The sequence below is a fragment of the Puntigrus tetrazona genome, unplaced genomic scaffold, assembly GCF_018831695.1.
Source record: "Puntigrus tetrazona isolate hp1 unplaced genomic scaffold, ASM1883169v1 S000000513, whole genome shotgun sequence".
NCBI classification, from domain to species: domain Eukaryota; kingdom Metazoa; phylum Chordata; class Actinopteri; order Cypriniformes; family Cyprinidae; genus Puntigrus; species Puntigrus tetrazona.
The window spans coordinates 1,647,501-1,664,236 of record NW_025048150.1 but is presented as its reverse complement, the minus strand read 5'-3'; the positions used below and the strand labels follow the sequence as shown (position 1 = coordinate 1,664,236).

General features: G+C 38.5%; 1 protein-coding gene across 1 annotated transcript; it reads right to left on the bottom strand.

The window, feature by feature from the left end:
- Positions 1–505: 505 nt before the first annotated feature.
- On the bottom strand, positions 506–16,506 carry znfx1 (zinc finger, NFX1-type containing 1). The gene is made up of 15 exons (XM_043232103.1): positions 16,086–16,506; positions 13,808–13,890; positions 12,257–13,716; positions 10,757–11,043; positions 10,344–10,582; positions 10,036–10,158; positions 9,588–9,736; positions 9,024–9,167; positions 8,232–8,343; positions 7,574–7,812; positions 5,739–5,878; positions 4,538–4,838; positions 4,037–4,147; positions 3,765–3,860; positions 506–3,643 (listed from the first exon to the last, which is right to left on the bottom strand). Exons 2-15 carry the CDS (start codon positions 13,878–13,880, stop codon positions 1,187–1,189), a joined length of 5,931 nt encoding a protein of 1,976 aa, XP_043088038.1. The 5' UTR covers positions 13,881–13,890; positions 16,086–16,506; the 3' UTR covers positions 506–1,186.
- Between the last annotated feature and the right edge of the window lie 230 nt (positions 16,507–16,736).

The following is a 16,736-nucleotide window of genomic DNA, read 5'->3' as shown; positions in this document are numbered from 1 at the left end:
GTCGTTGTCGCTTCTCCACCCCAGCCTTAGTTCCTGTGCAGAAAGTGCCGACTTTGCATTCGGGTTTATGTTATGACAGGACGACATTCATCACATAATGAACTGATGTAAGCTGCTGGGAAGCCTAAATGGAAGCCGTCCCAGCCGCTCACAGACTAGCCTCTGGACTTACTCTGTAATTTAAGCTGAGAGCTCAGGTAATGCTTCATTATTAGGCAGATATCGGCTGAGAATAAACCTGCTGAAGTTGACAGAGACCAGTGTGTTTCGTGATGCAGGTCAGAGCCTGACCGTACATGAGAGAAAACACAGATTGGGTAATGGAAAGCACACATGTACACTGACTTCCTTGCTGAGAGTCGTTTGACGTTACGCTGCTGCCACCTTGTGAATTCAAGCCAAAGACAAATGTTAGTGTATACTTGAAACCCAAAAAAATAGCTATAAAGGCCTCAAGTTGCTTTTTTTGAAACAGTTACCATCTAATAAAACATAAAAGGCACACTTTTTTTGCAGTTTATTAAGCATATTTTTTTTATTAAGCACTATTTTTTCTGTGAGCATATACAGTTTATGACATGAAGGGTACTGTTAATCGTTAATGTTTCCATTGTGTATATAAGCACATCTGGAACAAGGACATTTAAGTACATATTGACCAATCAGGATCTATCTATCTATCTATCTATCTATCTATCTATCTATATATATATATATATATATATATATATATATATATATATATATATATATATATATATATATATATATATATATATATATATATAAACACTGATTTTAATAATATATACTAGTCATCTATGTTATAAAAAAAAAAACAACAAAGTGCTTACTTTATCACTCTTATAAGAATTCCAGAATGTTTGTAAAAAAAGCTAATGAACTGAAATGTGCGGAGCAGCGTGAAATGTGAGTAAGAATAGGCTTTGAGGAGTAAACAAGATGCAATTGCTGCATAAGCACAAAAAAGATATAATGCAAAATACAATATAATTCTTCCACCATTGGTAAGTGTGGAGAAAAACTTGATATAGAAAGCTCTTGCTAACTGTTAAATTGCAGCTTGCTCTTTTAAAGGTGCAACTACTCCCTTACCTGGTTAAAACAGCATTTCATGATTTCTGTTAATCAGATTAAAACACTATCAGCAGGCAGAAGACAACATTCATTCTTCCATGTTTTGCAGGTCAAAGTTTGCTAAGTTGGCAGCTTCTGACCAGGCGGCATGTTCTGCGCCATCCATCTCAGTTGCCACAGCATTTCCCTGAATGAGAGAGTGATTGGTGCCTCCAATAGCAGCACTGCATTCAGGGCATTTGCTTTCTTGCATCGCCCCCCCACAATCGCCGATCGCATACACATGCCCATTAGGACATTTGTACCAATGGCCTTTACTCAAACCGATAGCTTTGAGTATCATCACCCTCTCTTCGTCAGTGATGCCTAGGCCACTGCGAGGCAATTTACTCTCCAGGTCCGCCAACATCTGCTTGATCTTACGTTCTAGACCCTCTGAGAAAGGCAAAGTGTCCTCTAGGATCTCTCTTAACTGCTGGATCTCACTGCTATAAATACGACTTTTAATCGGTGACATGCCACAGCGCACGTTGAGTTCAGCCAGGTAGGAGAGTCTTTTCATTTCACGTTCGAGATCTTCAATCTGCTGGTCTGAAAACCTCAGACCCGAATCTAAGAGGAATCTTGAGACCTCTTTAAGTTTGGTAGAGAATGGAATAAATTCGTCCAGAAAGGGCTTCATAAAATCTGCTTTCAAGGCTTTCAGTTTCCCAACACTCTCAAGGTAGGTCATCAGGTTCTCAAAATGACAAAGTTGTTGGAATGAAAGGCCCTTTATTTTGAGCTTCTGTTCAAGGAAGGCAAACTCTTTGGGAAGATGCTTCTTGAAGTTTTCCTTCCTAGGCAGCTCCAATGCAAGGTTTTCCTGCCGTTGCTTATTCTCATTCGTCACACCACATATCTTCTCCTTGACCATCTCAATGGCTGCCAGGCTGCGGTTGATGTGAGTGCCATAGCGAAGGTTTCTACGGATGGGAGTGCGACACCTTGGACAATCCTTGAGTCGGATCGCCCTTTGATCCAATTCAGCGCCTTGGTCTTTGTCAAGATTCATATACTGATCCATTCCTGTAGTCTCGAACAGGTGCTTGCAATCTTCAAGTTGAATGAAACAAGCATCCGGCTCGTCTTCATTGCCAAAGAAAATCTCAGTGACCTCATCCTTATGGCAAATGCGACACTTATCGGGACAGCGGTCTCCACACAGTCCTATGCAGCGGTGTCCGCAGGGCAAGGTGTTGTTACAGGGAACAGTGCAAGGCGGGCGGTCACATGGTTCGTGACACAGCTTGGTACAGCTGTGGTGAGGGCACTGCCATTCGCAGGGTTCGTTGCAAGGGGCACAAGGCTGACCACAAGACTTCATGCAGGCGCTGTGGACACAACGGTTCTCGCAGCGATCCGAACATGGTGGACAGTCTCTTACACAAGGCTCCCGACATAGATGAGAACACACGAGGGTCTGTTGGCATTTGTGGGTGCATGCTTTGTGCAGGCGACCTTGACAGCATTCATAGCAAGTTCCCGGGCAAGGATGGCCACATTTTAAGGTGGTGCCACATTTTGTCCTGCAGTTCGGCTCCTTTTTGGGGTCTTTGGAAATGAAGCATGGTTCTTCTTGCATGTGTCCACATTTCAGCTCCATTTGAACTCTAGCAGTGCAGGACAGGGTGCTACAGGACTCTCCACAAGCTGCCTTGCAGGGATGGCCGCATGGGAGGGTCTTTTGGCAAGGCTCTTGACAGACAAACTTTGCAGGATCCTGGTAGCAAGGCACCTTCTGGATGTGCTGGCATGATGGAATTACCTTTTCTAGGAGTACCTGGCATTCGCCGCAGTCTTCATAACAGCGATGTGGACACCTGTGGTTCAGCTTACACCGTACCTTTAGGCAGTCTTTCATGCACTTGTATTCCTTGTGCTCGGCATCGTATGGGTGACACATACGGGTGCAGACGTGGCCACAATCCAGGCGATACTGGCAGGGCTGATCACAACCACCTTCAGGAGCACCTTTGAAGTCATCACTGCAGGATGCATGGATCTGTTTATCCGGATGATTCTGACAGCTAAGCGTCAAAGCATGACCCACTTGTCCTTGCTCTCTCAGAATGTAAAGGATATTGCTCCACAGCGCAACTGAGCTGAGCATGTCCATATTTCCGATACAATAGAGCCCCATCTTAGCACGGGAAAGAGCAACACAGACACGGTTTGATATGTTCAGGAAGCCTACTTTCCTCTGTAGATTGCTGCGCACCAAAGACAATATGATAATGTCATTCTCCTCCCCTTGGTATTTGTCAACGACATGTACTCTGACGCCAGAGAACTCCGTAGAGGGCATGAGCTTACGCAGACAGTGAAGCTGTCCAGTGTAGGTGGTCAGAATGGTGATCTGGGAAGGCTTGTATCCCTGGAGAAGCAAGTAGCGACAAAGCGCAACCACAAACTTAGCCTCATGAGGGTTCTGGTGGCTCCGTCCATCCTTAATCTCTTCCTCAAGCTGAGAATGCTCAACAAAAAATAGATTTGTCAGAAGACCCTGTAGACCATAAGATGCAGATGTCAAGTAAGTAATAGAACATAATTTACTGTACATCTGTCCAGTATCCATGTAATATAATAATAAAAGGTTATGTAATTGTATTTGCTTTATGACTTACCATAACATTGTCATACTTGAGCACAGAAGGGTGGTTTTCTAGAGTTTCATAGATATGAGGAGTCAACAGTCGAGCGATGCTTGGTCTCATGCGATGCTACAAATGCAAAAGAAATTAACAGGACAGGATTGTTGTTTATGTTGTACTGGCACACTGATATTATGCAATCAAATGGGCTATACTTTATTTTACAGTACATGCTCATTAAGTGTGTAAACAGGACTGTAAAAGAAAGTTCTACTCTTAAACATCTGACGTGATAGTGCACTAACCTGGTAGTTAAGTCGTACAAATGGAAAGTTCACTTGGACAAGCCTCTCGAACATTGACACCTCCAGATTGAAATTCTTGGCCAGGTCATACACTGTTGCACTAGGCCTCAACTGCGCAGATCGAAATGCATAAAGACGTGCATTAAAACTTGGAAGCATCGTGGTATCTTGTTATACACAGAATATTATCGTTTACGCAATTATTCGACCTAATCTGAAATTATCAAAGAAAATAAATGAGACTTACTCCTTACGAAACCTAATAATGTTAAAGATATGAAAAAACATCAAAATACTTTCAGATATCACTCCACTAACCCCCCCAACTCGTGTGTGACCCCTCTTGACAACTCGAATGATTTATTTTCACACATAATCGGTTCATTAGTGTTTAACAACAAGTATTTTTTCTTTCTGATACATTGTAGGCACAGGGAATAGCACATTTTTTTCTTAAGGTGGGCCTTTAGCCCCGCTGTATTTATTTCAAGTCCTCTCTACCTGTTGGTGATCTCCGATCAGAATGAGGTGCTGGCAGGCTTTGCTGAGGGTGGTGATGGTGTGCGCCTCCAACACCTCTGCCGCCTCCTCCACGATCACCAGCCTGGGCTGCAGCTCCTGCAGAGCATGTCTGCATTTAGCCGCTCCTGTGGTGGTCATCCCAATGACCCGAGCCTCCTGCAGCACACACATGTCCTCACGACGCTGGATTTCAGTGAGCCGCTCCGCTGCTTCCTGATACACCTTTTCGGAGGCCAGAGTCTTATTCCGAAGATAACTCCGATAACGAAAAACCCAAAGACTGAAGGAGAAAACAAATTTTGTTTATAGTATGAGTCTCATCTAACCGGTTCCTATTTTACATTTCGAATCTTAGACTAACATGTTAATGGAAGGGTTTCCGCCAACGTTTTATCTCACAATTGATTTCTTTTCTCAGAATCGCGTGATACAAATTCGCAATTCTGATATTTATCTGAAATGTGAGATATAAACTCGCAATTGCACACTATAAAGTCAGAATTGCGACTTTATATCTTGAAATTGTGACATTATAACGCAACTATGAATTGCGTGATATAAAGTCGCAATTGGCTGAAGTGGAAAAAAAGACTGATGTGCTCTCGCATCATAACAGTGAGTATATATCACGCAATTGCGACTTTGCGACTGATTTTATATCTCACAACTCTGACGTTTTAGTGTGCAATTGCGAGTTTCTATCTCACATTTCTGAGAAAATCGTCAGAATTGTAAGATAAAAAGTCACAGTAACATTTTTTTACATGTATGTCTATGGTGTGGCATAAAACAATTATAGATAAATGCTGCCATCTAGAGCAGGGAGTGTGTGTGTGTGTGTGTGTGTGTGTGTGTGTGTGTGTGTGTGTGTGTGTGTGTGTGTGTGTGTGTGTGTGTGTGTGTGTGTGTGTGTGTGTGTGTGGTTTCACAGAGACTTGTGGGCAGTCATGTAATGGTGGGGACCTAAATTGAGCTTATTATTAATTTTTGGAGAAAGTAAAAATACCTGTAGTTTCCATTAAGGGGTAGGTTTAGGTGTAGGGGGCGATAGAAAATACAGTTTGTACAGTATAAGAACCATTACACCTATGGAGAGTCCCTACAAGGATAGCTGACCAGATGTGTGTGTGTGTGTGTGTGTGTGTGTGTGTGTGTGTGTGTGTGTGTGTGTGCGTCTTACCGATACAGTCTCCATCTGTCTTTAAGACTGAGGCTCCACACATCTTTGATTTGTCTTTCTTGGTTCCTATTCATGGCTGAAGTTTTCCTGAGCTCTCTTATAGCCATTTGCTTCAATTTTTTCTTCTGGTGCTTTTGTATCTGAACACAAGCAGAAGAGTACACACAGTGAACAGCAAGTCGGTAGATTACTTACAAATTGTAATCTGTTACTGATTCAAAATTGTAGTTAGTCACATAATCCATTTGATTACACATTTGAGAGCGCTTAGAATACTTTTAGCTGACGTAATGTTGAGATACTTGAACCTGAAATGTTTTTTTGTTTAATCCTATGGTCAAATGTGTGCGAACGTCCTCAAAGCGTTATACTTTGAGCGTATATAAGCAGCAGGCTATTTTAGAAAGGAACAGATGAAAAAGTGAAATTAAAAAGTAACTAGTCTGACTAGGAGTATATACAAATTTAATTTAATCTAATTACAAATACTTCATTTTTTTAAATCTGATTATGCTCATTATAAATGTATATATTTATGGTTTATTATAGATTATAAAACTGATTATAAAGCAGTTAGTAATACTGCGTGATTCTGATTCAGAAGTTGTGTTTTATGATAAACTCATTAGTTCGCTGTAGCATCTGTAACACCTTTAGCAATCACCCTTAACAACATAAACGATCAATAATATCAAAACATGTATTATGTATTTCAGCAAAATGGACTGTTTGCTATTTGTTTAATGAAGTATGAATGACCCCTGCTGGCGATGTGATGCATCACTCAGCTTTCATTTTGAGACACAACCCCTTCCCCTTTTTTAAAAAAAAAACTACATGGCGACATATCTGGATGTCCGTGGAAGCCCAGTTTCTAAAGTGAGGAGACTTATTTATTAGTCTTTTGTTTCAGGTATGAGTCTGTACGTCCATGTCCATTCATTTACACAGTAATGACACTCGCAGACTTTTTTACATTTACAGTACAGAGCATCTTCAAGAACCTTATTCCTCACTTGCATGTAATCAGCTACTACTCAGCTCTTAATCAACATAAAGTGGCATTCACAAGCAATTTTACCTCCATAACGTAACTTATTTCCAAGTAAAACTGGTCATTTGGACCAGTATGATGCTTTTTAGCATTTTTGGACTTTGATAATCTTAGGTAACCATTTAATTTCATTGCATGCAAAAAAGGCCGCATTCATTTTATGCTATACATCTACTTTTATTTAACATATTAGAAAGGAAAGGATAACCACTTTTAAATATAAATGCAATGTTAGACAAAAGCCTGAGAACACAGTAAAATCTGGAATTCTGAGTCTGAACCTGTAGATTAATTTTATATTATATATAATAGTTTTTAATTGATCGTTTTTAAATATACATGCACTGACACAAATGCTAGTTGTTTTTTTTTTTTTTTTTTATGTGAACCTGGAGCACAACAGCATTTATAAAAGCACAAATATGTTTGTAGAATAGCCAACAATCTTTTATGGCAAAAATCAAAAAAAAATTTAATTTAATGGAGATTATCTTCCTTGAAGATATTTTGTAAAATTCCTACCATAAATATTTTGGATTAATAATATGCATTGCTAAGAACTTTATTTGGACAACTTTAAAGGTGAATTTCTCAGTATTTAGATTTAGTTCAATTCCAGATTTTCAAATAGTTGCATCTCCAATATTGTCCCATCAATGGAAAGCCTATTTATTCAGCGTTCAAAGAATTTATTATTAATATAAACATTTCATTTGAAATGTTTCATTACTATAATGCAAACTGTTTTATTACTGATTAAATAAAGCGTGAATTTTTGTACCTGCCAGTTCTCTTGATGGGCCTGACTCTTTTCTTTTGATTCAGCATCATTCAGGTTTACAGCCAGCATCTGCTCAGCGATGTCAGCAATGTTTTTCTCTTCATGTCTCTGCTTTTTCCAGTCGTTACTCTCGTGCTCCACGTCCACCACTATCCTCTCTGCTTGGATCAGATCCGCCTCTTCGTCGATATCTATCAGTTTCTCATCCTCCAGCTCCTCCCCGTCTTCATCTGACGCCTCTGAGAAAGACATTCAGCCATTTATGCTTCTTGGTAGACATTCACTGACCAGACCAAATTTGTAATGTAAGACGATACGCGTCTTGATTTCAAACAACACTGAAAAACCGACTTCTCACCTAGCACAAACGATTAGAAAAGGACTTTAGCTTGCTTAAAAATCAGCATATTGTGACATACGCAGGAGACGCATTTGAGACACGGTCTGATTACATACAGGCCCCAACCAGCAGAGGGCCCTGATGAGCTACAGAAACAATTACTGGCACCGTATTCACTCCAATAACGCAGAAAACTTTAACGAGCATGTGCTGAAAGCGCAATCCGTGGTTTATTGTACCTCATATAGAACATCCTAAACATGAAAACATTACAAAAAAGTATTTGTGACATTGTGATTAGTGTAATGGAGTGTCCACCTGTTAGTTGTGGGCCCTGCATAAAAAAGGAGAATCCGATGCCGAGCCACTCTGCTATGAGTGAAGGCTTCTTTTTCCCCACACTCTGAAATCCATCAAAGCCATTAAACACCTAACAGAAGAAGAAAATATGAAAAAAGTAGTGCTGTGAAATGATTAAACGTATCCAAAATAAAAGTTTTTGTTTGCATAATATATGTACGCACTGCGAATATTTATTATGTATATATAAATACACACATGTGCATGTATATAAAAAACGTTTATATAAAAAATATATTTATATATAATATAAATTATATTAATACAAACATATACATGTAAATACATGCATATATTTTCAACATATGCGCGGTATGTGTGTGTATTTATATACACATAATAAATATACAGAACACACACACATAAGCTATGTAAAAAAATAATCATTTTGATAGCACTAGAAAAAAATGTGTATCGTAATTGATATATACATATATATTTCATACGTATATAAAAAAATTGCTATTTGGTACAATGTAATTAATGAGATTAAACTACTTTTATAACACTAAAAATAAAACTAATTGCACAGTGAAATACAGATATGGAGAGAGATAGTGATTTACATGCATTAAATTCTAAGATATATTATTAGGATAATATATCTTAATAAGATGATATTTAAATAACAAAAATAGCTTTATCATGATCTGTATATACCATTTATGGACAGCATGTCTAACAGCTGTGGCAAAGCGTTTCAGAGTGTGTGTGTGTGTGTGTGTGTGTGTGTGTGTGTGTAGCACTCACTGGCTGGAGACACAGACTGTCCCAGTGCTCAGGGGACATGCTTCTCTCCAGATAGTCTTCTTTAAGGATGCCACGCAAGCTGCACTCCAGCTCAGCAGTCTGTCTCTTTAAGAGCTCCTTCGCGACGTCCATCTGTGTGTGAAACTGTGGACACACAACTCAAATTAGAACAAAATTGGTGCATAATTGTTCCCAGACAACTTTTAAATTTGTCTTCTGGTGTTTTTTATAAGAATGATTAGCTAATAAAACATAGGAAAACACATGTTAGATATTTCCATTTTCCTGGGATTCTCCTGTATTGTACCATTCTATCCTGCCATTTTCCCATATTTCTACTTTTTTTTAATGTTTCAGATTTAAGGACATATATAATCTTGAACGGTACAAGCATTTTTCCTTGCCATTAAATACTTCTTGACTTTGTGTAATGATTTTTTTTGTTTGAGGAAATAAATTCAAAAATAAAAAATAAAAATTAAAAAATAAATTCAATTAAATAATAATTAAAATAATATAATATAAACAAATGTCATAATGTAATGTGAGTTACAGAGGGCTCACCTCATGATGGGCTCTCCTCAGGTGCTGTGGCAAATCTTTGCGGAAGTTTGGAGCCCTGGTCAGCTCCCTCAGACTGAAAGGCTTCAGTTTTTCACTGTTACTTTGTCCTCCAACTCTCACAATGCCCTCTTTTAAAAATTCAAGGATGCCTGGCAGAAAAGTTATAAAATACCTCATAATTTGATACATGAGGCTGTGTTATCTTATACTGTACTAGAATGAACTTTCCCTTAAATGCACTTCAGTATAAAAATCTCATCTGAGACACATTACATGAGAGATTACTGGTCTTTTTATCACAAGCAAAAACTCAGAAATAGGAGGCAATCCTGTTTGCCTTCCATTTTATCTTATTGTCAGCTCTAAGAAACTATCTCATTTGTGACTTATCCATGTTAGCTTATCCACTAAAACAAGCTTTATGAATAAAAGAACTACAGCACTATACCTTCCAGAAACTGGTCAAGAGCATGGTTGGTATAGCAGACCACCAGCATAGGGGAACCATTTGACCAGGCCTGTTGGTTTTCTAGCAAAGCCCGAGCGATCTTCAGGCCTACGTACGTCTTCCCTGCAAAATAGAAAACCAATAGGATCTTTAAATTTTGCAGTTTACAAAAAAAAAGTCTTTGCGCAATAAACCCAGATGGACTGTGCACTCCTGAAATACATTGCATCTGATATGATTCACTTTTTTTGTGCATATGCAGATTGATCTCAGGATTACCACACTGGTCCACAACAAACTCTAGTCACCTGTTCCTGGTGGTCCCTGTATGATTGCCAGTTCATTGGTTAAGGCCAGTTTAAGTGCTTGAAGTTGGCTTTCATCGAGACCCATTTTTTCCTCATCGGGCCAGGCGTGTGGGGTCAAGGGGTTAAAGGGTGCAATCGTCGCCTGTCCTTCTGCCATGATGCTAGACAGATCATATGACCGTCCCTCCACCCGAAGGTACGCTGGAGGATCTACATCTGTGTTGCACTCCACTATGTACCTAAAACAACAGAAACATGCTTTTTACCAAGTTAAGCAGGAGTTTTTACTTAAAACCAGCTGGGAACCACCCAGAACACCAAACACAAAACAAGACTCTAAAAACCATTCACATATCAATTCTCTAGAAACCAGCCAAGCGGGAAAGAATCACATTTACTTCAATTACGCATACCTTTGAAAAGGAACATCGTTCTCATTTAGCTCCTTGAGACCGTCTAGGACATATCGGTAGGCCTCAAAGTAAGCCGTGGTCTCGACCATCAGGAAGGAGTCAGAGGGCTGAATGCTGGCCAACTTGGCCCTGCTGTCAGAAGAAAAACAGAGATGCACCTGTCCCTGCTTCAGTAGCTTTGGATCCCGATCGGTAACGGTGGCGAACAGGAAACTTTCAAAGTTGTCCATGGAGAGACAGACAAGGGATCCGTAAAGCAGACGTTTGGAATTTTCCCACCGGACAAACTGTAAGAGAAAATATGATGAAATAAACTGATAGAATGGTCAATCGTATGTGGTAGGGAGGCACAATATTATAATGTTATTGGAATCATCCGATAATGCTATAAAAGGGAAATATTGGCATCGGCACAATATGAAAAAATATACCAATATGCCTTGGCAATAAGATGAATGACACATGTAAATTAAGTACTCTTATATTTGTACCGATTTACTCAATTTGTAATATATAATTAAACAGAATTTGTTAATCTCTACACAGGAGAAATTTGGTGGTGTTTCAGAGCAAATGGAAATATACTGGTACCACTATCGGCTAAAATAATTGAAAAATATTATAAAAAACAAAATTGTACATCCTTACACTCTTAAAAATAAAGGAGCTTAAAGGGTTCTTCAAAGCGATGCCATAGAAGAACCATTTTTGGTTCCACAAAAAAATATTCAGTCAAAAGAACCATCTCTTTCATTTTTATAATCTGCAGAGCGCTCTTTTGACTTTTGTGAAACAGAACGGTCTCTTTAGATCAGTGGTTCCCAACCTTTTTAAACTCACAGCCCACACAACCAAACACATATGTTTCCGCGGCCCACTGAAAAAAAATTTAAATGAACCTGTTATTTGTGTCGGGTTAGTAACTGAGCTCCCACACATGTGAAACCTAGCGCTAGGTACTCGCTGCTATATTTTCTTCTTTTAGGTTTATTTTGAGTCTTTTCTGTGTCCTGCTTACTTGTAGATTAAGTTTTTTCCCTTTTCAGCGATCCCGTTGTCAACCATTTATCCATGTTTACATCAAAAATGTAAACATGTATGCAGCAAAAATATGTTACATAGCCTAAATCGGCGGGTTGTTTTTAAACCAATCAACGACCTGGAATAGTGAACGCATAGTAACAGTTTATTATTATTTTTTGTTATTTAATTAATTATGATATTTAATTATTACTACACATTTTTACGTACATTAGCAATATTATTATTTCTATTGATAATAACTGGCGGCCCCCCTGCAATACCGTTGCGGCCCACTGGGGGGCCGCGGCCCACAGGTTGAAAACCACTGCTTTAGATGTTAAAGGTTCTTAATGGAATCATTCAGACAAAAAGGTTCTTCTAAGGCATCGTGAAGCACCTTTATTTTTAAGAATTTAGTAGAAGCATGTTTGGGAGCTATAGAGAGCACATGGAGTTCTACTTGAAATATGTGATTACCTGAAGAGGCCTTTGGTCAAATTGCACTTTGTAGGCGATTCCCGATGGTGTGCAGAGCGGCAAAACCAACCGGGTGTCGAAGTAGACTCTGATGTCATCAAAACGTCTTTTTTTCATTGGTATTCCATCGGCAGTCTCACTGTGCTGGCTCCTCAGGAGCTCCCTAACTCCATCTCTCAGTGGCCTCACAAAATCTTCACGCAGAAGCCGGAAGTGTGTGTCCAGATAGATGCGAGCATTGGGAAAGCTCTGAGACATTATGTTGGGTCTCAGGAAAGGCTTCTGGTCTAGGCGGAACTCCTCAATAGTTGGATAGATGCTCATCATCCTGAAGTCTTCCTCCCCTGGTGGGGCATCCTCGTCGGCTGCCAGAAAGGAGTAGTTATCTGACCTCAAGGTACCTTCTCTTGATTTCTCCTGTAGGTGGTCCACCAAACCCTGCACCCTCTCCAGATCTTGTTCAGTATTGTCAAGAATATCCACACCAGAAGCACGCAACTGGTTGATGGTCGGTTTCAAAAGAGCCACCAACATGGAGACTGACTGGATAGAGCTCTGCGGAAACATGTTGAGAACTTCAGAGAGAAGGCTGATGATGTTCCTCAGATGTTGGGGATACTTCTGCCTTCGAGCTTGCATGCAATCCGATATCATTCCAGTCACATGATACGGCAGAATGTTACGGAAAAACTGAGAGTCCTTGATGATGCCAGCCAAGTGCAGCACAATCTTGCGGTCAATTCTAGATTTGAAGGCCTTGCAGAGAACTTGACAGACCAGCTGCACCAAGTCACTTCTCATATCGTCATCAAGCAGATTCTTGAACCCGGTGCTAGATGAAAGAGTGATGGCCACCTCGGATGCTTCTTTCTCCAGCAGGTCTTCCAGCGTTTTATATCCTATTTTGCGTACTTCAGGGGTGCCGTCTCTTCCTCTCCCTCTTCCCCCTCCTCCTCCTCTTCCTCCACCATTTCCCCCTCTACTTTGCTGAGCTTCTACTCCTCCTCTTTGAGGTTCTGCACCTTGTGGACCAACTCTTAAATGAGTCATACTTCCACTGGCTTGTTGGTGACCCGTGGTTTCAGGACGGCGAGGATCTGGAAGTACATGATTTGCATAATGTTGATGCATGTGCCCTTGAACAGGTCTTCCAAATCCTCGAGAATTCAAAGAGGCATTGTGTAGGCCTCCTCTTATCACAGGGCGGTGGGGGTTATTCCCGCTTGGCCTTCCCTGATGATGATGCTGGTTAACTCCTCTCCTCTGTCCTTGTCCCCTTCCATCTCCTCCTCCTCTCCCTCCTCCTCTTGCACCTGAAGCTTTTTCATCTGGCAATCTTTCCCTTTGGTTGTTCGTACTTCCACTGGCTTGTTGGTTACCTCGACCTCCTCTTCCTCTGCCTCCTCCTCTGCTTCTACTGGGTGACCTGCTCGCTTGTCTTTGACCAGGCACAGAACCATCTGTTACAAAAAACAGATATTGTAGTATATAACAAATAAGAATGCATACTGAGGGACCAAGTTAAATAAAGCAATGTAAAGAAGTAAATACCTCTTCTTTGAGGGGCACTGAAGCTTCCTCTTCCTCTATACTGCCCTCCTCCTCCTCCTCTTGGATTGACCATCTTAATATATCTGCAGAACGATTATACCAATACAGTAATCACAAATTATAGAAATTACTTTCACATATATATATATATATATATATATATATATATATATATATATATATATATATATATATATATATATATATATATATATATATATATATATATATATATATATACATATATATATATATATATATATATATATATATATATATATATATATATATATATACATATATATATACATATATATATATATATATATATATATATATATATATATATATATATATATATATATATATATATATATATATATATATATATATATATATATATATATATATATATATATATATATATATATATATATATATATATATATATATATATATATATATATATATATATACATATATATATACATATATATACATATATATATATATATATATATATATATATATATATATATATATATATATATATATATACATATACATATACATATATATATATATATATATATATATATATATATATATATATATATATATATATATATATATATATATATATATATATATATATATATATATATATATATATATATATATATATATATATATATATATATATATATACATATACATATATATATATACACACACATATATATATATATATATATATACATATACATATATATACACATCGTGTTTTAGGAGTAGTGTTCCCGTTTCCAGCGGATCTAAGTAATGCAGCCTAAAAATCCTTTAACGAATTTGAATAATGAAAGGGTGTGTTGGTGTGTTACGTGTAGGCTAGGTTAAAAAGTTGTGTCTTTAATCTAGATTTAAACTGGCAGAGTGTGTCTGCTTCACGAACAGAGTTAGGGAGATTGTTCCAGAGTTTAGGTGCTAGATGGGAAAAGGATCTGCCGCCCGCAATCGATTTTGATATTCTAGGTATTATCAAATGGCCAGTTTTGAGAACGTAGCGGACGTGCAGGACTATAATGTGGTAAGAGCTCGCTCAAGTATTGAGGAGCTAAACCATTCAGGGCTTTATAGGTAATTAATAAGATTTTAAAATCTATCCGATGTTTGATAGGGAGCCAGTGCAGTGTTGACAGAACCGGGCTAATATGATCACACTTCCTAGTTCTAGTAAGGACTCTGGCTGCTGCGTTTTGGACTAGCTGAAGTTTGTTTATCAAGCGTGCAGAACAACCACCCAATAAAGCATTACAATAATCTAACCTCGAGGTCATAAACACATTAATTAATATTTCTGCATTAGAGGTTGAAAGCATAGGTCGTAATTTAGATTTTTTTAAGATGGAAAAACAATTTTACAAATGTTGGAAACATGGTTGTCGAAGGAAAGATTGCTGTCAAACAGCACACCTAGGTTCCTAACTGATGATGAAGAATTAACAGAGCAGCCATCAAGTGTTAGACTGTGTTCTAGATTATTATATGTAGGGGGGTTTTTAGGTCCAATTATTAGCACCTGATAGCATTTGAGCCGTAGAAGTAGGACCGCCCACAGCAGAGCTGACGAGACACGCTGTGGGTGAGTCGCCCGTTGGATTTGATGAAGAAATACGAGTTAAAAAAAGTTATCACACAAATGGCTGTTGTAATGTGTTTTTACCCCTTTGTAGACAGGTTAGGGAACTGTTATTACCCATTTGGCGTCGAATGTATCGATTTCTTTTTTGATTTTTCCACAAATCATAGTTGTGCGTTATCTTGTGTTTCGTGTAGAGCAGATTTTACAAAGTCTACACGCAGTAAGGAGGCCGCCCAGGCAAGACCGTCACACTAGCTGTTTCCCTGCATTTATTTCCCTGCTCTTGTTTGAAGAGGAGCGGAAAGAAGCCAATAACAGGAACGAAAGTGATAAACTGATCGGCTGACGAGTACTAACTCACCGCCGGTTTAGATTAAAGCGAGCGAACTAACTTTGATAGATAGTATCAGCGGTATGTAGATAATTAGATTATATCTGATCGCTAGAGAACAGAAGGTGATAAATTGAAGAGCGAAGCTCAGCAGACAGGAGCAATCGAGTCTAATACCGGAAACGAGCAGGCTAAAAAACAAACACAGCTGTTCTCTTTGATAAAAGTAAAATGACAGCAGATGTAATGCGTAAATAATAGCGTAAACAAAGCATTTCTGATTTAAAACGACCCTCAGCACTCACCTGTTTATGAATATGAAGTCTCCGGTAATAATGCGTCTTTCATTTCTCGGTCGGCTTTAAATAGCGGCTTAGTTTCGTTTCTCGCGGCTGTGGGCGGACCTTCAGCCGGTTTCTCCGAGAACCGAAAGTAACGCGCGTTATCTAACGACTGGGGTTTCGACGTACTGCATTGGTCACATGATTTGGGAACAGAACGCATTAAAATTAAAATGAATGAAAATTAGTTAACACTGTAGAATCCGGATCCAGGGTTAACGAGTAACGCAATAGTAGCACTCTAATAACTACTACTAACAAGAAACTGATTAGTATTAATGTGGTAGTTCACCATTAACTAAACGGTAACTATTATTTTTCATACCTCCCCAAGAACTACTAAGACTTACTGTATAGAGGTTCATAATTAAAAAAAAATAACTAGGCCCTGGTAACCCACTAATGATGACTATAAAATATTAATATTATTACTATTAATAATAAAATATTATCGAATACTTCAGAGATGGAGTTACTATTTATTAGGATGAAGTGAAGATTATGATAACTTTTTTTAGTAGTTCACTTTAAATCATTACTAGTAGGTTATGATTTATGATCTTCACTTTGGAATACGAGTCCAAATAATTAGTAGTTTCTTCATAAGATTGTAGT